Source organism: Felis catus, chromosome E2 (genome assembly GCF_018350175.1).
Source record: "Felis catus isolate Fca126 chromosome E2, F.catus_Fca126_mat1.0, whole genome shotgun sequence".
Lineage (NCBI taxonomy): Eukaryota > Metazoa > Chordata > Mammalia > Carnivora > Felidae > Felis > Felis catus.
In genome coordinates this window covers 33,915,022-33,937,625 of record NC_058382.1, presented here as the reverse complement: position 1 = coordinate 33,937,625, position 22,604 = coordinate 33,915,022, and the positions used below count along the sequence as shown (strand labels likewise).

Below are 22,604 nucleotides of genomic sequence, written 5' to 3'. Positions count from 1 at the left end.
TGGGTCAGCACGCCCCGGTCCCCACCTGCCAGAACTGTAGCATCTGTACCCGTCAGCTCCCCCTGTGCCGCCCCCACTTATTTTCTAGACCATATATTATTTCTTTCAGCCCTGCAAACATGACTAATTCAGGGTCTGCAGATTCCCGCATGACTAAACGTAAAACACATCCCTCCTCGGTGCCCCAAAGATGGTCTCAGAGATGTCCCGTCTCCGTGGCCTTTCTCTGTGTATTTTCATATTCCAGTGTCTTTATCTGGGCATTCTCCTTTCTTCCCTCTTTTTCTTTCTCCTCTTAGATCCTCTTTATCTCATCTGGTTGCAAAAACCCTGATAGTGATTGGGGAGCCCTGAGTTCCAGTCGCATTTCTGCACCCAGCTGGAAGTGTGGCCTTGAGCTGATCACGTCTCCTTTCTGGGCCTCAGTTTCTTCATTTGGAAACCTGATGAGTTCTAAGAGGCCATCAAAAGCTAACTTTTTATGAATATATGAGCTTTTATTCCTTACTAACTTCTCTCTCTCTTCCCTCTACCACTTAAAAAAAATCGGGTTCTAGAACTTTCTGGGGTCCTGTTCTGGCTTTTGACAGGCATGCCAATAGGTGGGGCGTGTACTCACTGTGTGCCTGCATCACTTCCGAGACGTTGAGCCCCTCGCGCATCCTCATGACACACACACCGTAGTTGAAATCAAAAGCATCGCTGGGAGGAGAAGAGGTGGGGTCAGGTTCCTCTCGGTCCCAGCCCTCAGCCCCCAGCCCCCAGGAGACCAGATGTCTAGAGTTGGCCTTGCCTTCCACCATGCCCCTCTTCTCTGGGCCTCGTCTCCCCGTCTCTGTGACACGCGAGTGGAACCGGAGAGCCCCCCCAGGACCCCTCTGGCTCTGTGGTCTGTGGCACTATGGATGCTGTGAACCCTGTACTCAGAGGGAAGCCGAGTCAGGCCAGTCTTTGAAGCAGGCTCTGTCCTCCTGATACATTTGGATAATCTGCACAACCCTGCCAACAGAGGCGGGCATGGGAATCGCTAGCCCCATCTTATAGATCCAAAACTTGAGTTTTGGGGAGTAACTTGCCCATGACTGCACGCTAAGGAAGTGGCCAGCTGGGTCTGGAGCCAAATGGCTGAGACAGAACCCTGAGGGCAGGCACAGACACAGGAATGGCCTTGCTCAGGAAGGCAGCCAATAGCTTGTCTATGTGGAATGTCTAGAAGACTCCTACCCCGGAAGTGGATTTACTGCCCAGTTGACAGAGGGCCCCGGAGACCACCAGTAGGGCTTGATCTGATGAGCCAAGCATTGCCCCCCTGGGTTCTTTCAGTTACACATCTCTGGGACGGGGGCTTCTCAGGCCCCAGCATTTCGGGGTCTTGGAGCGCCGAAGCTGGGGGGTGGGGTGCTGAACAGACATCCCACCACTTCCTGCTGTGACTGTGTCCACGGTGGCTCAGGTGCACGGCTCAGAGTCAGGCAGCTGGTTCACAGCAGACCCGGAAGCAGGTCCCAGGGACCCAGCGCTCAGCCTTTGTTCTGGAAATGCTACTACACACTGCCTCTCTATGCCACATCAACACAGAAAAGCAACCCAGGCAGGCATTTGCTGGCCATGGCGCAGCAAGAGCCGAAGGGGAAAAGGTTCGGAGTTCACCCTGAAGTCCCCAGGGAGTCCCCACATGGTCGCCTCCCGGGAGGCCTTCTGTAGCCCACAGGTGAGCCCAAGGTTGTCACCTAAAAACCCACATTTTCAACTTCTCTGAAAACCCAGAAGATCTGGGCAACACTGGGCCCAGGCCCACATTTCTGCCTGGGCACGGCTGGCTGCAGCCAAGTGACAGCTGCTCACTCCGGCTCGCTCCCCATCGTCCCACACCCGGCCGGTCCCCTTCTCTGTGTTCCCTGCCTGCCCCTGCCCATCTTGGTGTCCGTGCCCCAGAGTGGCGAGCCCTCAGTGGGTCTGTTTCTTCCTGAGCTTTGAACCGCCTTCTCCTAACCCCCACCGCTTCCCAAGGCCCAGGAAACTCCCAAGGCGCAAAATCAAGAGACCCCAGGCCCTGCCTCCCTCATGCCCTCACTCACTGCAGGATGCCAATGTAGTCCTCCACCGTGGCCGGGTGAGCCGACTGCCAGTTCTTCTTGAACCCAATCACCAGAATGTTGGGCTTCATTCTCCCAAGACCTGTGGCCTGCAAGGGGTAGGGGGTTGGGGTGAGGGACCAGGCCTCGTGCCCCACAGGGGCTCTGTGCTGTGACGAGGGTGGGGCTCTCTCAGCCCCCGCTGCCCTCTTTGCCAGGTGGCGAGGGCTCAGAGATTCCATCCTGCCAGTTCAGGGTCCTGCCTGTCTGGACACACCTGCGAGAAAGGTGACGTGACAACTAGAAGCTACGATCACCGCACCGTCCCCATTAGCTCTGGATTATTCCAGGTCCTGCTTCTCCAGCAAATTATTCCTCGTCACAAGTGACTTGAATTTGGATGTCAAGCTTTAGAGTATCCCCAGGCCATCTCACCTGCACATCTTTTGCATTTCTTTTTTCAGTGTTTAAAAATGTAAAAAAAAAAAAAAAAAAAAAAATCCCCAAATGTGGGAAACTCAACTGCATAATTTGTGGTAATGGGGGACTGCGTTCGCACTTTCCCCTGTAAAATAATTAAATAAATAAATAAATAAATAAATAAATAAATAAATAAAATAAAAATAAAAATGTAAAAAAAACTTTTTGACGTAAAATTTACATAACACAAAATTAACCATTTTAAAGGGTATAGAATTTGGTGGAATTTAAGATATTCAGAATGTTGTGCAAACATCACTGCTGTCTATTCTCAAAATATTTTCATACCCCCCGCAAAAGACCCTATATGTTCTTTTTTTTAAAAATCGTGAGAAATATTTAGAATTATTAGAAAGGACTCCCAATGTTGACTCAGAATTAACACCTATTATTGTATCCCGTTTTGCAGATGAGAAACCTGAGCAGTAAAATGAATGGCCTGGTAGGACATTCCGGAACTTGGTCTGAGCGGTGGCATCATACCGCTGGGTGGTATCTGCTTACGTAAACATTTATCGGGCTATACACTTAATACTTTTTCACTTTGCTGTCTGTAAATTATATCAGAAAAGAAGAACAAGGACGGCTCAAGCTCCCACCATCCCCACAGACTTCCAGGTCAGTTTCCCCTAGGCCCTGGGGACCCTGAGAAAGTGCCCCAAATTAGCATATCTGGAAAGGTGAGGAAGGTAGGAGACTCCTGTGGGAGCAGGAGCTTCAACTAGCCCCTTAGGACATCCTGCCTTCCGGGTTGTCCCACCAAAGCCACGGCACCTGCATGAGAATCTGTACACCACTACGGAGGTCCTCGGCAATGACGTCTGAGTAGAAGGCCTTGATCTTCCTCTTGTTCAGCCACTTGGTGTGCCCATTGGCAATGAGCCGGAGCTCAGGCATCCTCTGTTTATGGGGTCCCTGCAGGTGGGGGGAGCAGGTGACCTCAGGGGCTCCTTCCTTCACCCTCTGGCCTGAATGAGATTCAGCCCCTCTCCTCCCTGGAGGCTGCCCCATGGGCTCAGCCACACCCAGAGGTGCCCATTCTCCCATATGGAGTTAGGGGAGGGAAAGAAGAGAAGGGAAGGAGGGAGCAGGGTGGGGGAAGGAAAATGGAGGCAAGAGTGAGAGGTAGGGCAGTGGGGAGAAGCTGGTGACTGGAACAGGGGAGGGCAGGGGAGGAGAGAGAACCAGGCCCACAGCAGGGTCTGGTAGGCTTTGCTTCTCCACAGCCCTTTCGTCCCCCACGGCCCCCAAAGCTGCCTGCCACCCTTCCAAGTATGGACTTCATGCCCAGGGGCTCCTCCAAGGGTACGTGCCCACCCCACCTGCAGGGGCCACTCACAATGAGCACGTGGCCACAGACCATCAGGCTGAGGTTCCGGGTGAAGGTGCCCACAAAGTCAACCAGGGCCGGGCGGAAGTTGGGGGGCCCCGTGAGCACCAGGCACTGGGGGCTGAGGAGGGGAAGGGAAAAGGGCATGAGCCATCTGGACAGAGCCCACAGGGGTCTGGGTGCAAAATGCAGGTGCCGGGAAGCGTAAAGACTGGGAGTGGGGAGGCATAGCATTTACAAGATCTCTGTGTCACCTGGGTGGGTGACTCGGCCTCTGGTCAAGGGCCGCTGCCACACTCAGCTGGAGCCAAAATTGGCCACTCCTCAGCCGTGTGACCGTAGGCCAGCTACGTAATTTCTCTGTGCCTCCGTGTTCTCATCAGTGACTGCGGTAATTTCACACACCCCAGAGGGCTGTGGTGAGACGGCGGATGGCACTTTGTGCAGCAATGCAACGTAAGTACTTAATGGCTGACTGTTAGCTATTAAGGTGTGGTGGGAAGGGGTCCAGGACACCCGAGTCTCCCTCTAAGGAGAGGTTCGTCATAGTCAGCCTGACGGACACCTGTGGCAGGGATGGCAGCACCCCATCGCTCTTCTAGAGCCCCCTGCATTTCAAAGAGCAGATCCTGCTGTGGAAACTCAGATACAGAGAGGTCACTAGACTTGCTTGGTCCCCACTGAGCCATGCCAACCTCGTCTCCTCCCCGCAGGGCGGTTCTCCTCCACCTCTGTTCCCTCTCTGAGCAAGGACCGCGCCCACCCTGGGTTTTCCCCGGGGCAGGGGCACGGGTCTTGGCCTGGAGCCTCCCAGAGCAGGGACATGGCTTTGCTCACCGGTAGTTCTTGATGTGATCCTCCACCTTGTTGAGGCCCACCGAGTAGCTCAGGGCCAAGTTGTAGGAGCCGGCCTGAACCGAGGAGCCCCAGTTCACCTCTGAGCAGGAGGGGTGAGCACAAGATTAGAAATCCCCGGGAGAAGCCAGACGTGCCAAGGGAGGGGACGTTGACCTTCTTTAGGAATCGAGCACCACGGGAGCCGGGCTGGCTGGTGGGTGGACAGCCTACAGATCTCTTCCTGATGTTTGCACATGTCATACGGCTACATATTTAAAAGTTATACTTCATAGGATCAAACTCTATAAAATATTCTCCTCCCTTGACAAGCAGACAACGACCTGGAAAACCAGGTTCAAATTTAGAATTCCAGGCCTTCCCGGATTGCTGCATCCTGTCCCCAGACCACTGTCACCCCTGGGTCCGCACTTGCGCGTACGTGGGCACCACGCTGTGTCCACCTGCCCTGCGGTCAGCCAGCCCCTGGCCACCCGCAGGCCCGGGTGTGCACACCAGCAGGCCGGCCTTTTCAAGAGGATGGACCTGGGCAGGCAATTCCTGGGTCCTGGGTGCCGGCGGGGGTGGTCCGGACCCAGAGATGTGGGTTCTGAGCAGACACATTTCCTGTAGGCTTCTCACCCCACTGGGAGGGACGAGGCTGGAGGGTCAGAGCAGGGCCCTTGAGAGCACAGAGCCTGACACAGGCCCTCCAGCCGGGCCGAAGGGCACGAGGGCGTGCTTGGCACCCTCAGGGGAAGAAGGGGCCCTGGGCCCCTGGGCAGCCTGAGACCGCACACCTGGCTTCTTGTAGATCACGTAGAGCAGGAGGAAGAGAACGACGCCGATGGCGATGAGGGCTGCCCACCAGGTGAGAAGGAACATGATGACCACAGAGATGACCGCCCCGAACAGCGCCGTCCACTTGCTGTAGTATTGGAACGAGGGTCTCCACCCTGGGCAGGGGACACAAGTCACACTCGAGCCTCCTCCTGGGCCGGTGCTGCTGGGGCAGGGCCTGGGTGGCAACACCAGCAGAGCCCAGAGCCGGGATCCCGGGCTGTGCCCACCACCCGGGTCTCCTGGGGCTGGGCCTGGAGGCTCCGTGGAGGACTGCCCGCCCGCCTCGGCTGGCACTTGGCCACGTCAGGCTACTCCAAGGAGGAGGCATCTAGCTCTGGCCAAATACGGCCACGCGTCAGCAACAGCACCGGCTCCCGTGTCTCCCGGGGAGCCAAGGGGGTGAGAGCACGAGGAAGGATGTGGTTCTGCGGGGCTCCATGCCACCGGGCCGTGCCCGGCCCACCACTACCGACAGCTGCCCCACGGCACGACTGTGGGGCACCACAGCCCGCAGTCTAAGGCACAGGTGGCCTGGCGACCAGCCCACTGGGGATTTGGGGCCTAATAATAAGAAGAAAAAGGTTTTCTCGAGACTCTTTACTGCCATCTGCTAGAAGTTTTTCAGGACAAACATAGAAATCGATGCTGCAAACAGGCGGCACCCCAAGAGCTGTGCAGTTAACAACCTACGGCAACCCTCTCTGTGACTTTGGGCCATTCTCTTCCTCTTCTGGGGAGTCAGACTCCTGACTCCTGTAAGATTGGTGCAGGAAGGCACTAGAAAAATCTCTGCACCCTGGAAACAGTGTATGAATCCACATACAGGGGACACTGTCCGTGCTTGAGAAAGGATAGCTACTATGATGATGATTTCAATGGTTCCTTGAATTGGTTTTGATTTGGGAGGTGACTTTGGTCTGCCCACCTGCATCACGCCTTCCACTCCCCCACCCAGGCCCCCGCCCCAGGTGCTTCCTCCCACAGAAGGGTGGAGGGGGCTGCTTACCGGGCGAGTTGGTGATGGAGGCGTGGAAACAGCTGAAGTTGATGAGGGCGTAGGAGCACAGGAAGAAGTTGGAGATGATGGGGGCAATGGTGTTGAGCTCAGCTTCAAGGACCCGAGGGGAGAGAGGACAGTCTGTTGGGCAACCAGCCAGGGAGCCACCTGGCACCCTCCCTGGCAGTTGGGGGATTCCAGACAGGCCACAGAGGCTCAGTGAGTCTCGGCCTTCTCATCTGTGAAATGGGTCCATCGTGTTGTGACACTCAAGGGGCCGATGTTTCGTTAACTGTAAAATGCCAGCTCTTAAGAGGATGGAGAGCAGTGGGAGAGGCTACGGGATCGCAAGGACAGTGGCTGTCACATTTTTTTTTGTAACACAAATTACAGTAGGAAATATACTTTACAGCGTGACCGAAGACACGGGACCTATACGATCTTTTATCTGAAACCCTGAGACCACAAGACACACACAGTTCCGCCCGCAGTAGAAACCCACTCAAGAACAAGTTCTTTCCCTTCCCTGCCTCACTCCACTGCCACTGCCCCGAGAAACCCCAGACAAACTTGTGTATGTGTACCCTTGTCTCAGGGCCTGCTTCTGGGGGATCCCAAGACAAGACAAGCACCTCTTATGCATCAGGGCCTCTGTGGATGATTCCACTGAATCCGCCACAAGAGCCCTGCCCCAGAGCATCTGAAATGATGGTTCTCAGTCTGAAGTGCGATCAGAACCTCCCAGATAAAAGGACATCAAATCTGAGTCGGCGGCGGGGGCGGGGGGGGGGGGGGACTGCACGGTGAGCAGGAAGCAGAGGTGTGTCTGGGGAAGCCCAGGCCTGACTAGTCATTTCCACCCCCCGGGGGCGGCCCTGCTGCCTCCTCATCTGGTTCAGGATCCAGAGCAGCCAGTGTCTGGAAAAGTTCCCTTGAGTGGACATGAGTAGGTTGGTAGGGATCGCTGATGCCAGCGTGAGTAGCAGGACCACGGGACCACCAGCCGAAACCCCCACCCTGCTCCTGCATAGAGAGCAGGGGCCGGAGGGTCAGCGTGCCATAGCGTGGCCACCGCCCTTGCTTGGTGCGGCCACCTTTCTTCTAGCAAGTTCTGCCTTGTTGGTTAAGGAGACCAGGAAGTACTGGGGAGTGTGTGTGTATACGAATGCATGCGTGTGCATGTGTGTGTGTATATGTGTGCACACCGGTCTCTTCCTGCCCATCTATGACACACCTCTTCTGCACTCTCTCTCCCATTCTGCAAATGAGACCAAGGCTCAGGAAGGTAAAAATGATGTATCCAAAGCAATACAGCTGGCTTATGGCAAAGCCAGGATAGAGAGACAATCTGGGGCGCCTGATGGCTCCATCGGTTAAGTGTCCAACTTCAGCTCAGGTCATGATCTCACAGTTCGTGAGCTCGAGCCCCACCTTGGGCTCTGTTGTCAGTACTGAGCCCACTTCGGATCCTCTGTCTCCCCCTCTCTCTGCCCCTCTCCAATTGTTCTCTCTCTCTCTCTCTCAAAAATGAATATAAATTTTTTTAAGAATCTAAAAAAAAAAAAAAGAGAGAGAGAAAAGAAAGTCCATCTAACTAACTGATTAACTGGGATCTGTCTCCTCGGGCATCTTCTATCTTGAAGTCCAAGGGAGCTGGCAGCTCAAGGGTGGAGAAATGAGTTTAGACACCTACAGAGATACTGACTGAACTGTTTGTAAAAGCTCCCACGAGCTGTCCTGTGCTCCAAAGTTGTCCCGGGGGCTAATTCAGACCTGGTGTCTGGGGGGGGTGCGGGCAACTTGCCAGGACATGGGAATACGGAAGCAGGAAAAGAAGGTAGGGTCCCTTCTAACAAAATTGAATGGTCCACCTGCCTGGTGTGGTGTGGGAGCCACCCTGTCTGGAGGCGGGGGAGGGGCGGGCACCACATGACCCTCCCGAGTGTTCTCCCATAGAGGGCCTCGCTCAAGAGTTATTCCACGAGTGCCCACTCCCTGCCAGGCCTGGCTGGGCGCTGGGCGCCAAGGTGAGGGGCACAGAGAGGAGCCCTGCCGTCCCTCACAAGCCTCTGAGCCCTGGCAGCCTCTCACCGATGATGATGAAGGCCACGGCGATGGCGTAGGCCAGCAGGTAGCCGCGCACGGGCTCCTTGTTCTTGCCGTAGCCCTTGCCGAAGAAGCCGATCAGTGGGTACAGCTGGTCCTCGCACAGGCACTGTGGGCACAGGAAGACGTGCTCACCCCAGGCCCCTCCCCTCCCTTGTAGCCCCAGCTGGCCCTGCTTCCTCCCTCCACCTCAGCAGACTACTTGCCCCAGTCTGGGTCCTGTCTTCTCTCTCTCTGTCTCTCTTTTTTAAACATTTATTTTTGAGAGAGCATGAATGGGGGAAGGACCGGGAGAGAAGGAGACACAGAATCTGAAGCAGGCTCCAGGCTCCGAGCTGTCAGCACAGAGCCCAATGCGGGGCTCGAACTCACGCACCAACCGTCAGACGCTTACCTGACCGAACCACCCAGGCGCCCCCTGGCTTCTGTCTCTTAAAAGGGAGTCATCTCCCTGCCCACCCCCACGTCACCAGGGAGCTAGCAAGGGGGCAAAGAGAGGGGGTGGCCCGCGTGGGGGTGAGACTGGGTCAGAGAAATTGCAGGCAGGGCGCCAGGCTGCACAAGGGAGACTGTGGGAGGGAAATGCGGGTGCTCTTTGCAACACACCATGGGACGGGGGCCGCTCTCTGGGGGTTTGCTCGCTAGCCCCCTTTCTCCTTCAGTCTAGACGTCCCGTCCCATGATACCTCCAGGCCTCTGTAGGGGTCACCTGGGGACCCTTCCACCGGGCCTTCTGACACTCGCGGCCCCGTTCCGCGGCCTCACCTGGAAGACCTTGGCGGCGGAGACGAGGCAGGCCAGGGCGGAGGAGAGCGTGGCCCCAAAGATGCCGGCCGTGATCAGGGGCGCGAAGCCCGACACCATGCTCATGGTCTGCAAGGACATGGGGTTCGGGCCCCTCATGGTGGGGCCCCTCACGCCCGGAGTCCTCGCCTCAGGCAGGGGCTGGGTCCTGAGGCCCCCGAGTCCACACTCCTCGCCTGGAGATCCCAGTGCCCACCGAGTCAGGGACTGGGCCCAGGGGCCCCCCACCTGAGCCTGAACCTCTTTCCCCCGCGCCCGGGACCCAGCCCCCCAAACCGTGTGTGTCCCAGCCCGTTCCAGCCTCTGTCTGGTCCTTCCCCGCGTCTGCTGGGCCGGACTCCCCGGCAGAGGCCGCACGTACCTGGTAGTAGTTGATGAGGCCATAGCGGCAGCTGTGCTGGTGGGCACACTCGGTGAAGTTCCAGCCGTAGCCACAGGCCAGCCCCTCGCAGGCGCCCGAGCCGGGGGTCACCGTGGCATTCAGGACCCCGGAGGCATCGCGAACCACGCAGGAGCCTGAAGGGGCAGCAGGGCTTGGGGAGGCCTCCCGCCCGCCCTTCCCCCCTTCCTCCTCTCCTCCCACCCCAGACGCTGGCCGCTTCTGCACAGGGCGAGAGGCTGCTTGAGGGGCCAGCTCTCCCTTTAGCGTGTGCTGCTACTAATGGATGATGACGACGATGACGATGACGGCAATGAAATCTGCTAACGTGCAGAGGCACTCACGACGTGCCACGCGCTCCGCTAAGCGCTTGAAACAACCCTGGGAAGCAAGTATGACCATCGCTTTCGTTGTCGGTGCCATTCTACAGTGGCACGGTGACCTACAGTGACCCATGAAGATCACCATGTCTTTCTTAAAGCAGAGACCTGGCTGGCTGTGACCGGGGCCGTGTCCCTCGGCCATCCGTGAGCGGCTCGCCTCACAAGGGGGTGGCGGGCAGCCAGAGCGCCTGTGAGGATCTCAGTGCGAGGCAAGGGTCAACAGCCCAGGCCTGGGTTCAAACCTGGCTCCACCACTCAGTGGCTGTGTGACCCTGGGCAGGTCGCTTAACCTCTCTGAGCCCTGCTTTTCTCCTCTGTAAAATGGCGGGTTGGCAGTGCCTGGATTGAATGCGGTGAGGCATGTCAAGGGCCGGGTATGTGGTTGAGTCAGTGGTTAGTGCCGTCTTCACCACCACCACCATCATCATTATTGTTATTATTACCCATCCTTGGGTCAGAGTATTGTTTGTCCTCTAGGAATTTCCCACTCTTGAATCTGTAACCTCAGGTTTGAAGGGACCAGAGGAGCCTGGTCTGACCATCCCCATCCCCACCACAAACGACCATCCCTCCCCCCCCCCCCCCGCCGCGAAGATGTTCTGGTCACCACTGGTTGTCCCCAAAAAGAAGGTTTGAGGGTCCACTTCTTGCGGTCACCATGCTCTCTCTGTTAGAGAGCTGAGCCCCCTGCCCCGTGTGACCCTTCCGGCGGTCTGGTCTGGCTACTCACCGATGGTGGCCGAGATGGCCAGGTAGGAGACAGTGGTCCAGAAAATGGCCATGAGCGTTCCCTTGGGAATGGCTACAGCAGGGTCCTGGGGGAGGGGGAGGAAGAGAGAGAAGGCATCAGGCAGCCTCTGGACCTCCGTCAGGCCCTTCTCTTGTCTGAAGCCCGGATGGGCCAGCAACTGCTGGCCGTGTGTGAATCACGGTCAGGTACCCATTGATTTGTGTGGTTCCACAGCAATTAACATACAGACAAGCCCCAAACTCTCCTCTGAGGAGAAACTCTCTGCTGGCATTTTCCTAGCAGAAATAACAAATCTTCACATGCACACATCGGGTATTCCACTCTTCCAGACACTTCCTCAAACATAACTTCCTGGGCAGTGGCCAGGGTGTCCCTACCCTGCTGGCGGGGAAACTGAGGCCAGGAAGCAGAGCGGAGGCCCCAGCCGGCTGAGCCAGGGGCGGCTCTGTCCTGACCACACCAAGTCTGCAGCCTCAGGCCTGGGGGGGCTGGTGCTGGGTGGTGCAACACAGGTAGGGACCCGTACAGCAGGGTCCCCCCGCCAGGTGTAGACCCCAGCCCCGGAGGCAGGCCATGTGGGCACTGGGAAGGACATCCGTGCACCTCCCCAGCTTTCCCACAGCTGGCACGTAGAACCACAAATTACAGAGCTTGGAGGGACCGCGACACCGTTCAGCGTCACAGGCAGGTCCAGACAAAGCTGGCAACAGCCAGTTCCCTGCCTCAGACACTCAGGAGCCTGAGTTGGAATCGATGGTCACTCAGTGATGAATGAACGAGCCCCGGACCCCGCCCTTAAGGACCCTGTGCCCCAGGGAAGGAGGTCCCGCCAACACAGGGCGGATGGCACCTGTCACGGGACAGCCTGAAGTGTGCTGGGGAACAAGGGGAAGGAGGGAGAGCAACACGGTGCAGCGACCACGGAGGGCCTCACGGCAGAGGGGACGGCTGAGGTGGCTCTGAAGGCCCTGGGGTGGGAGGAAAGGTGAGGCAGGCCAGAGCCAAGCGGAAGCAGAGATGCGTTGCTGGAGCGAGGCTGGGGGACCTGGAGCTTCCAGATCTGCTGCAGTGTCTGCTTTGGGGGGCCCGGCAGCCCTTCCTTGGGTACCAGGATGGCCTGACTAGGTCAACACACAGAGTCCCCCTGGTCCCAAGGCCAACGGACCGCCTCCACTTCCCCTCCCACCTACGGTGGGTTGAACAGTATCTCCAAAAATTCGTGTTTGCTCAGAACCTCGGATTATGACCGTATTTGGAAATAAGGTCTTTGCAAATGTCGTTAGTTAAGATGAGGTCATACCCAGTTGGGTGGGCCTTAAATCCAATGACTAGTGTTCCTGTGAGAAGAGGGAGGGACACACAGAGGGAAGAAGGCTGGCTGAAGACGGTCGCAGAGACTGGAGAGGGGCAGCCCCATGCCAAGGACTGTCAGAGCCACCAGAAGCTAGGAGAAGAAAGGAAGGATTCTCCCCTACGGCCTTCAGAGGGAACGTGGCCCTTAACACCTTTGTGTTGAACTTTTGGCTTCCAGACTGTGCAAGAATAAACGTCTGGGATTTTTTGTTCGCTTGCTTGCTTTTGGTTTCTGTTTGTTTGTTTCTGAGAGACAGAGCATGAGCAGGGGAGGGGCAGAGAGAGGGGGAGACACAGAATCCGAAGCAGGCTCCGGGCTCTGAGCAGTCAGCACAGAGCCCGACACGGGGCTGGAACCCACGAACTGTGAGATCATGACCCGAGCCGGTGTCAGAAGCTTAACCGACTGAGCCAGCCAGGCACCCCAGTGTCTGTTTTAAGCCCCTGTGTTTGTGGTAGTTTGTCACAGCAGCCGTGGGCGGTGGGCACACCCGGCCTCCATCCTACCCCTACATCTTGGCCTGAAATCTCTGAGCCCGGCTCACAAGTCAGGCACATCCGAGCCCACATCCCAGCCCGTCTCTTCCCAGGGGTATGTGCGCTGGGACAAGCCCCGTCACCTCTCTGAGCCTCAGGGATGCCCCGAACCCCGATCTGTGAGATGATAACCCAACGTGGCACGCAGCCAGCACCCACAAACGTGAGCAGTTAGGAGAGGGGACTGTGTCGTGCTCGGGGACACGCGCTGGGACCACAGATGCAGCACAGACCCCACAGCTGTCACCTGGAAGTCCCTTGTGTCTCAACCTCAGCCTCCCCATCAGAAAATTAAGCTGGTAAAGCTTTCCTCGGCCATAGCACAGGCTGATTGTGAAGAGACGTTGGTCACGAGATTGCTCTGTCAGCGCGAAAGGGTCGGGGAGGTGTGAGGGATTCATATGATGATAACTCTGATGTCACCCTCTAAAAAAAAATTTTTTTTAATGTTTATTTTTGAGAGAGAGAGAGAGAGAGAGAGAGAGAGAGCGAGCACAAGCAGGGGAGGGGCAGAGAGAGAGACACACATAGAATCCGGACGGAGCAGGCTCCAGGCTCAGATCTGTCAGCACAGAGCCCGACGCGGGGCTCAAACACACGGACCGCGAGATCATGACCTGAGCTGAAGTCGGACTGAGCCACCCAGGCACCCTTGACGTCACCCCTTTAAATGTCACGTTCTCTGAGGTCTCCGGACACCTTGTGCGAATTTGTACCAGCTCCTCCACGCCCGCCCCCAGGGATTCCCTACCCTCCCTCTGCGTCGTTTCTCTCCCCAGCACCACCCACAAGCCACTCTCACTCCACGTCCTCCTTATGTTTCGGTGCCTTGTCTCTCTCACGAGAATGTCAGCTCCATGAGGACAGGAACTTGTGCCTGTTTTGTTCCCCGCTGTGTCCACAAGATGCCGGCACAAAGCAGGTGCTCAAAACATATCCGCTGAATGATAAACTAAGGATGACGCTGAGGCCTCTTTGTTCTAGAAACTTGCATTCCAGCTCCTCTGCCACCTGTGTGTGTGTGTGTGTGGCCCTGGGCCACCCCAGCCCTCTCCGCGCTTGGTTTGCTCCTCTGTAACATGAGGGTGATGAGGGCATGAGCCCCCTGAGTATAATGTACCCAGAGGCCACATAGTAAAAATTACCACAACCTTGACTGCTAGCCATTAGTACTTTCTCCATGCTGGGCACTGTTCTAAGCACATCACATAAATTAGCACATGGAATCCTTATTCCCTGCTCTGCGAAGGGGAGGGGGCGGTGGGCTGTTAGTCCCATTTTACAGTTGGCAAAGCTAAAGCCCAGGGAAGTTTTAAGGGACTTGCATAAAGTCTCCATGAATGGAAGCTTCTCTCCCGTTGAGGACATGCTGTCTCACAAAATGGGCAGAGGGCTGGATGCAGGAGGGAAGGGCCGCTTGGGGGCTTGAGGGCATTTAGGACAGAGTAGAGGTGCACCCCCCTTCCCCCCCCAACACTACTGGGTCCGGGACAGCTGCCTGCCACCCGAGAAGCTGGACGAGGTGTCTGGATAAATCGCTAGGCTGCGATGGTCTGTAACGGGGCTGGCAGGGGAACCAGGCTGTCTGAGCACAAGACTGGCCACTGCAGGGACCTCAGGACGGACAGGCAGACCAGGCCTCTCCTGGCCGCTCCCCAGAAAAGGAAGAGGAACCAGACAAACACAGCCACTCCGGGATTCCCAGGCCACGCTGGGTACCGCCCAGGCATACCCAGTTAGAGCCAGGCTGGGTGGAGACTGTCCCCAAGGCACAATTCTTAAGTCGTTTAAGAAAATGCATCAAGGGGGCGCCTGGGTGGCGCAGTCGGTTAAGCGTCCGACTTCAGCCAGGTCACGATCTCGCGGTCCGTGAGTTCGAGCCCCGCGTCGGGCTCTGGGCTGATGGCTCGGAGCCTGGAGCCTGTTTCCGATTCTGTGTCTCCCTCTCTCTCTGCCCCTTCCCCGTTCATGCTCTGTCTCTCTCTGTCCCAAAAATAAATAAACGTTGAAAAAAAAAAAAAAAGAAAAAAGAAAATGCATCAAGGAGGGGCGCTTTGGTGGCTCAGTCCGACTCTTGGTTTTGGCTCAGGTCATGATGTCACAGTTTGTGGGTTCGAGCCGTGTGTTGGGCTCTGTGCAGACAGTGTGGAGCCCGCTTGGGATTCTCTCTCTCTCTCTCTCTCTCTCTCTCTCCCTCCCTCAAAAATAAATAAATAAACATTAAAAAACTGCATCAAAGAGCACCTTTCGAGTGGGACTGGAGGCTGGGGGAAAGGGCTCCAAGCACAGAGCCAGGCTCTCACCGATCACCCCACATACACACCATCTATCTCCTTGATCCTGCCCTGGCAAAGACCCCACGGCTTTCAAAGCCCAGCCTCAGCCCTACCTCCACCCAGGGTTTTGCCAGAGCCCCTGCCAACATCCGCCTGCCCTTCTCTCCCACCTTCTAGCAGTTTGTACTTCACTCTAAGCCTCCCATCCGGTACGTTTCACCCTCTATCCACTCAATAAGCATGTTGTCTGACTCTTAGCTGGGAATCGGGACATAGAGGCAGGCCCCAGTTGTCCAGCTCAAGAGAACGGGACGGGCGAAGAGACACGTAAATGGCCCGATGTCTTTATGCTCAAGAGCCACGAAGGGCCAGGAGAGATTTAAGGATGGAAGCGTTATTTGAAAGAGAAACAGAACTTCTCAAGGTTAAAAAAACAAGCATAGGGCATCCCAGGAAGAGAGCACAGCAGAGGCAAAGACGTGGAGGAGGGACAGACAGCAGCAGGTCCTCGGGACTGGGGCAGGGGTCATAGCAATGGCATTGGCAGGTTGGAACCTTGAGCTCTGAGCCTAGGCAACTGCCCACATCAGGAGGGTGGAGGGCCCTGGGAAGATGTCAGCCCAGCCAAGATGTGCATGAACCAGCTGCAGCTTTGGAAGGTCGAGCTGGCTCCGTCTTCCCCTTAGGCTGACTCCCGGGAACCAGGGAGGAGACTGGCCCGCTTTAGTCATTAGTCCTCCAGGCCTAGAGCATAGCTGGTGCCAATCAACAAACCTCAGAACTGAGTAGAATGAACGGACCTGGTTTGGATTGACTGGGGTTGAGTTGGGTTGGAATGGACTGGATTTTAGAAGCTCTGACTCCATGGTGTCTGTGCCAAGCTCAGTGCCCAGGGGGAGATCCTAGCAGGACACAGCCAGGAAGCCGGGGGTGGGGGGAAGGGTGGGCGTCTGGCTCACCTTGAGGTCCCCAGAGATGTTGGCCCCTGCCAGGATGCCTGTAGCCGAGGGAAAGAAGATGGAGAACATCCCGAAGAAGCTGCCTTCTGCACCCCGCCAGTCGGGTACCAAGTTCTGGACAAAAATGTCCGCTGGAAGACCAAATCCTTCATCAGGGATGCCTGGAAGGCTGGGCCCAGCCAGCCAGGCAGGAGGCTCCTCTCTGGCAGCTCCTGGCCCTGGGAGTTGGGGGGTGGGTCTCATCTTCCTCATGCTCACAGAATGGGCCCAACCGGTGGGCAGACTGTACCTGTCCCCAGAGCCATGGGCAGGGGCCCCAACTTGCACGTACCCCGGTAGCTGAAGAAGCCTTTGGAGGCCTTGTCCTCAGATGGGGGGATCAGTGTCCCCACTAAGTAGTTGGCAAAGGAGATCATGATGACGAGGAAGAAAAGCACCTGGGCCTGGGGGATGGGTAAAGGACCCTAGAGGTCAGATGGCCTGGCCCTACCTGCTCAGGGAGCCCCAGCAGGTCAGAACCTGTCCAGGATCCCGTCCTCATTCATTCATTTATTCATTCATTCATTCATTCATTCATCACCCATTATGCTGCAGGTCCCGTGCTGGGAGTCGGCCACATAGCAAAGCTCTTGGCTTGTCTTGCTGGTGAATAAGGAACACGACTCTGGGGTAAGAACGAGGGTGTGATGGGGACTGTGGGTGGGGCTATGGAGCAGAGTGGCCTGCAAAGGTATCTATAAGGGTCCTAAAGGAGGGGATGAGTGACAGCAGAATGATCGGGGGCACAAGCCTGGGACACTCAAAGAACGGCGAGGAGGCCGCAGAGCCGGAAGCCGGAGGGAGGGGGAGAGAGGGCAGGCGGCGGCAGATCTGGCCAGTCTGCCCGCTGACGCCCGAGATTTCTGCTGCCCTCGCCCCACGGTGCCAAGCCTCTGAATTTTGGCTGGATACAGGTTCGTGTGAGGACCACGTCTCCCTGCCCTGCTTGCAGCTTAGGTGTGGCCGAGAGATCAAGTTCTAGTTGATGGAATCGAAGTAGAGGAACATGAGCAACTTCCAGGTGGTGCCAGAAAAGGAAAAGGAAGGGGAATTCGCTCCTTTTCACCCTCTCCCCTTCCTGCTGAGCGGACTGTGGACATGGTGGCGGTGGCCGCCATGGAGCAGGTGCACGGAGGCCACACCCAGGGATGGAGCGGCCACAGGACAGAAACGGTCTGGGCGCCTGAGCCTCCGGGAGCCACACACACACACACACACACACACACACACACACACACACACACACGGACTTTTACAGGTGAGAGAAACACACTGGTCTTGCTCCAGGCCCCGCCCTCAGGGTCTCTGTCACAACAGCAGAGCCGAAAGCCCAGCTAATACAGCGAGAAGAGGCAGGGCCGGGCCCAGGACCGGGGCCTCACGACTCACGTTCTTCACTTGACCACTCCCAACATCCCCTCCTCACCTTGGACTCCCACTCCATGCCAGCCAGGGAGATGGCCAGCAGCACGGTGACGGTGACGACGCCGATGATGCGGATGTCATTGATGGGGTCCACGATGGGCGTGCCGTACTCCTAGGGCGGGGCACAGGCCAGGCTGCACACCCCACCCCTCCATCACAGGTGCCCTCTCAGCAAAGCACAAACACAACCACCTCGCCCACCCACAGAACATCCAGAGTCGTGCTGTATCGGCCTGGACAGTTTGGCCCTAAAGGCAACACGCATCCCTGAAGGGGACTTCTGGGAATGGTCTTTATGTGATGAGATCACCCAGTCACCCACAGCGAGCAGACAGCAGCCTGGCAGGCAAAGTGGGGCAGAGGGGCAGGAAGGCCTGGCCCAGGTGGGGGGAGGGGAGAGCGAGGTAGGCTTCCCCGGGCTCCCTCTGCCTGGGGTCCAGCCCCCAGCTTTACCTGGAGCAGGTCTCGCACGGTCTCTGCAAAGCCCACGGTGTGCATGGCCACGCCCACAGCATTGGCAAAAGCGAAAATGAGGCCGATGGAGCCCCCGAGCTCTGGGCCGAGACTCCGGGAGATGAGGAAGTAGGTGCCACCTATTAAGGACAGAGCCAGAATCCGTGAAACCAAAGGATCAGCTGGCTGGGGTGGGCTTGGGGCAGGCAGAAGCCGAGGCTGGGAAAGGGTAACCACGGGACCCACGGGGCCCATAGCACAGGAGATAACTGAGGCCCTCTGTGGGTGCCCAAAGCCTTCACCTGGAACCAGAGGGAGCAGCCTGGGGAGTCCCCGTTTTGGTGGGGGTGGGGTGGGTGGGAGTGGCTTGGAGACCCATTGCCGGGGAGGAGACGGGGGGGGGGGGGGTGATCGACAAGAAAGAGGAGGGCCTTCGGGGTGGGGTGGGACCCACCTGACTTGACCTTGCCGTTGGTAGAGATGGCCGAGATGGAGAGGCCCGTGATGGAGGTCACCGTGACGGAGAGCAGGATGATGATCCAGGTCAGGACTGGGGGGGGGGTGGTGTGGGGGTGGAGGGGATGTGATTACCAGGAAACTCAGCTGGGGCATTTCCCAGGTGGGGAGCCATGTGAGGAACCTAAATTAGCCAGCTGGCTTGCCATGCCACCTAAGTCACCGAGCCTTGGTTTTCTCTGAGCCTTGGTTTTCTCATCTGAAAAATGGGTCTCTGTCTACCTCCTGGTATATTCTGAACAGCCAGTACATAAAGGATCATTAGGTATGGAAGGAAGGTACCCTCTTTTAGTAATAAAAAGTAATGTAGGGACACCTGGGTGGTTCAGTCGGTTGGGTGTCCGACTCTGGCTCAGGTCATGATCTCGTGGTTCACGAGTTTGAGCCCCGTATGGGGCTCTGGGCTGACAGCTCAGAGACTGGAGCCTGTTTCAGATTCTGTGTCTCCCTCTCTCTCTCTCTGCCCCTTCCCCCCCCTCTCTCTCTCTCTCTCAAAAATAAATAAAACATTAAAAAAAATTTTAAAAATTAATAGTTACCACTTGATGAACACCTTTGGGTACCAAATCCTATGGTGTTTTACATGCATCATAGAAACCCTATTATAGGTCTGTGGGTAGGGACAGTTATCACTCCCAGTTTACTGATGAGGAAACCAAGGCTCAGGGAGGTTAAGAAACTTGTCCAAGGTCACACAGCATCAGAGCTAGCATCTGAACCTTGGTGTCTGTCCAGAGCAGAAGTTCCTAACCTGGATGCTATGCAGGAGAGATTGGCTCTGAGAGGTTCAGGGACCTACTGAGGGCCAACAGGGCCAGAGAGAGTCCTCGGGTCTGTTGACTCCACTGCAGACTCCCCTGCCACACCTCCCTGTCCTCTGTCACTGCAGGAGCCTGCGGGCTCTGCAGCCCAAGTTCAGGATTGTGGCCTGGAAGGATAAGGTCTCAGACACACTCTTCCCCTTCCCCCAGGAGGTGACACTCACCGATGCCCGCCTGGGCTGTAATCCAGGGGAGCCTTAGGTAGAGGATCACGCCCCAGATATTGAGCATGCAACGGATCTGGGAAGAGAGAGGGGTCGGAGGTCACCTGGGTGGGCCGGATACCCCAAAGCCAAACATACAAGTCCCTGTCCCCAGTCATGGCATGGCACGGCCTAGGGGACACGTGGGTCCTTTCTTGGCTCTACTCACTGCAATGGGTTCCTACTTCAATGCCCCTCTAACTCACTGGGGCACCCAGGGAGGGGGGGTACCCAGAGACTCACTTTTCTGCCCTCCCATTGGGGTCTGAGGATGGGCTGCAAGCATAATCACCCCTCACCGGGCTCCCAGCCCGGGATCCTGTGTCCGGCAGCCCCAGCCGGGGCCCCAGTGGCCAGCTGCTGGCCCAGGGCCTGGCATCCAGGGGCAGCTCAGCAAATGCCAGCTGAGCCAATGCCCCACATACAAGCAGAAACAGCACTCAGGTCGCTGTGACTTCAGCTTCCAAATTTAAAGCAAAGCCAGAGGCCACAGCTGAGACTGAAATTCCATGGAGGTGGGGGTGCTGATGTGGTCTTGGGCCCCAGCCACGTCTTGGGGAGGGGCAGGAACACGTGGCGTTTACAAGGCAGGGAGACCTCTAAGACCCTCTATACGCTCCGAGATACTGAACGGGGCCACGCCAGGCTCTGGCTGCCACAGCTCAGGAGGAAGATCCAGACGCCATATACCAGCTGCTGGGGTAGAGGGGAGCTCACAGTTCAGATGGAGAAACGGAGGCACAGCCAGTAGGCAGCTGGTCAGAGTGAGGTCAGAACCCAGGCCCCCCGCCTTCCAGAGCAGGACCAAAGCCTTCTTCTAAATCTCATGCGATCCCCTCTGTAAGGTCCCATAATGCCTTGCAAAGCCAAGTTCATTTGATTCTTTGCTGTTTGAGGACTTACTGGTGCTCTAGGACACAGGAAACCTTCCCCTGCCCATCACTGAGAATGAGAAAAACATGCGTGCACACTGTGTGTTTCATGCTGCCCCCTGGTGGCTGTGGGGAAAACAATGTCTTCTAATAATTCCAGGGGAAGCATTGATCCAAGCAATTCCTGTCTATTAACTCATTTAACGCACATCATTTACAGATGAAGAAACTGAGGCACAGACAGGTTAAATAACTTGTCCAAGGCCATAGAACAAGTGAATATACACAGATCTTTCCTAGGGCAAGGTATCAGTCTGGGGGTTGAGAAGCACAAAACCAGGGAAAATCTCTGAGGCCCAGGCTGGACCTTGGGTCTACCCTGGCCACTGACATCTGAGAGTCAGAGCTGAGCCTGGATGGAACTCTGTCTCGCACTCCCATTCCTGGGCATCCCACCCACACCCTACTCACCATCACCCCCTTGACCCAGCCAAAGCGCACGGGCTCCCCAGGGTTCTTCTCACTGTTGGTGCCTGTCTCGTCCTCCACCAGCCCGTCAGTCATCTCATGGCCGGGCCGGCTGTCGAAGGCCAAGGCGTGCAGATGGCTGCCTTCCTGCTGGAAGCCCAGAGGCCACAGGTCAGGCAGGCGGGGGTCATGACACTCCAGCCCCCCATCTCGCCTCCTCCACAGTCCAGCCCCGCAGGCAGCAAACCCAGCAAGCCTCCTCTCCGCTGCAGACCTTCCTCATTCCCACCTCCCTACCTCTTTCAGGTGCGTGCAGCCTCTGTTCACGCACCTCCACCCGCCGTGGCTCATTACCTCTCTAGGAGGCTACGATTGCTTGATTGGGTCATCGGTGCCCGGACAATAAACATTACAACATGTGCCCCGAGCTCTATAGCTTCCACGCTCACATTTCACTGAGGCCTCTTGACCCATGAAGAAGACACTTGTTTGTCCCCGGGGCACAAGAGCCAAGGCTCAGAGAAGTTAAGCACCCGTGTCAAGGTCACACAGCAGGACCGTGGCCAGTCTTTGAGACGGTGCTTACCTTGAGGAAGGAGTGCAGATGGGCCAGCGTGGGCCGGACCTTTCGGGGCTCTCCGGGCAGGGCGCTGTTGGCATAGTGCTCGTAGGCGGGCACCACATCGATAGTGTTGTAGCCAAAAGTGCGCATGTAGAAGGTGCTGCCGTGGGTCAGGTGGCTGGGGTGGCTGCTGTCATAGGCAGCCGGCGGCGGGGGCTCATCTCCCCCCAGCAGCGTGCTGATGGTGAAGCGCCCGCTGCACAGCGTGGGGTCCCCCGGCATCTCTGACCCCGGCAGCTCTGCCATGGTGGCTCTGGGTGTCCGGGGAGGGGGCCAGGGTCGGCGGGGATGTGCTGGGTGGCTTTATAGGCTGGCCCACAGCGGGGAGGAGGCAGGGAGTTTGGCCCAAACCGCCCATGGCTGGCGAGCAGGGTCCCTGGACGGGGTGGGAGGTGGAGCACGTGCCCACTGCTGTCCTGCCCACCACCTGATCGCGGAGATAGCAGCCCAGCCTGGGACCGGGAGGGCTGGGCTGGACCACAGCCAGATGCAGAGTGGGAAAGGGGCAAACATGTCCAGCCCCTGGGTCCCTGAGAGGCTCTTCTGAGTCTGAGAGCTGAGGACGTCTGCAGGACCCTAGGAAGCAGTACTCACCAGAGGGGACTCTTAGGGACCCTAAGAGGGACCCTAGGGACAGCCTGATGACCTGTGGCCCCACCCTATGCAGGTTCAAAAACCTCTCATTTTACCTAGTATTTAGTTTTAGTTTTTATTTACCTAGTATCTGTGAATAGATGGATGGTATGATGTTTAAAAAGATGCACACGTGTATATAAAAGGTTAGTCTCTCTCTCTCTTGGACCTCTGACTCCTAGTTGTGCCCGTCCTTCCAAAGACATCTCAGAGTGTAAAAGCCATTACGTGCAAGCACCCCCAGACCAGAATTCAGCATGCGATAGGTGTGATCTGTAGCCACCTGGGGCCTGAAGGGCCCCTAGGGCTGACTTGTGGCTGGTCAGGGGCCTGCAGGGCAACTGGGTACCCAGCCTGCACATGCACCGCAGAGCCTGAGTTATAGAGCCCAAGGGGGCAGCGCCTCCCCTGGCCCAGCCCAGACAAAGAGCCCCCCATTCCCAAG

At 57.0% G+C, this 22,604-nt stretch overlaps 1 protein-coding gene across 7 annotated transcripts in view; it reads right to left on the bottom strand.

The window, feature by feature from the left end:
• Nucleotides 1–21,820, bottom strand: part of SLC12A3 (solute carrier family 12 member 3) — a 38,819-nt gene extending 16,999 nt beyond the window's left edge. For 4 of the 7 annotated variants that reach the window (XM_023245212.2, XM_023245214.2, XM_023245215.2 and 1 more), the window contains exons 1-19: nt 21,491–21,820; nt 20,908–21,054; nt 19,526–19,601; nt 18,479–18,574; nt 18,025–18,164; nt 17,573–17,683; nt 16,439–16,550; nt 16,108–16,238; nt 10,962–11,046; nt 9,831–9,985; nt 9,431–9,538; nt 8,651–8,774; nt 6,569–6,670; nt 5,520–5,675; nt 4,723–4,822; nt 3,895–4,006; nt 3,330–3,470; nt 2,079–2,185; nt 620–702 (exon numbers count right to left, since the gene is read on the bottom strand). In XM_023245212.2, coding sequence (XP_023100980.1) covers nt 620–702; nt 2,079–2,185; nt 3,330–3,470; nt 3,895–4,006; nt 4,723–4,822; nt 5,520–5,675; nt 6,569–6,670; nt 8,651–8,774; nt 9,431–9,538; nt 9,831–9,985; nt 10,962–11,046; nt 16,108–16,238; nt 16,439–16,550; nt 17,573–17,683; nt 18,025–18,164; nt 18,479–18,574; nt 19,526–19,601; nt 20,908–21,054; nt 21,491–21,772 — 2,368 coding nt within the window. In that variant the 5' untranslated portion in view covers nt 21,773–21,820. The remainder of the gene's footprint in view (nt 1–619; nt 703–2,078; nt 2,186–3,329; nt 3,471–3,894; nt 4,007–4,722; nt 4,823–5,519; nt 5,676–6,568; nt 6,671–8,650; nt 8,775–9,430; nt 9,539–9,830; nt 9,986–10,961; nt 11,047–16,107; nt 16,239–16,438; nt 16,551–17,572; nt 17,684–18,024; nt 18,165–18,478; nt 18,575–19,525; nt 19,602–20,907; nt 21,055–21,490) is intronic. The other 3 variants (XM_023245213.2, XM_023245216.2, XM_023245218.2) reach the window with 1 other exon arrangement.
• Nucleotides 21,821–22,604: the final 784 nt, after the last annotated feature.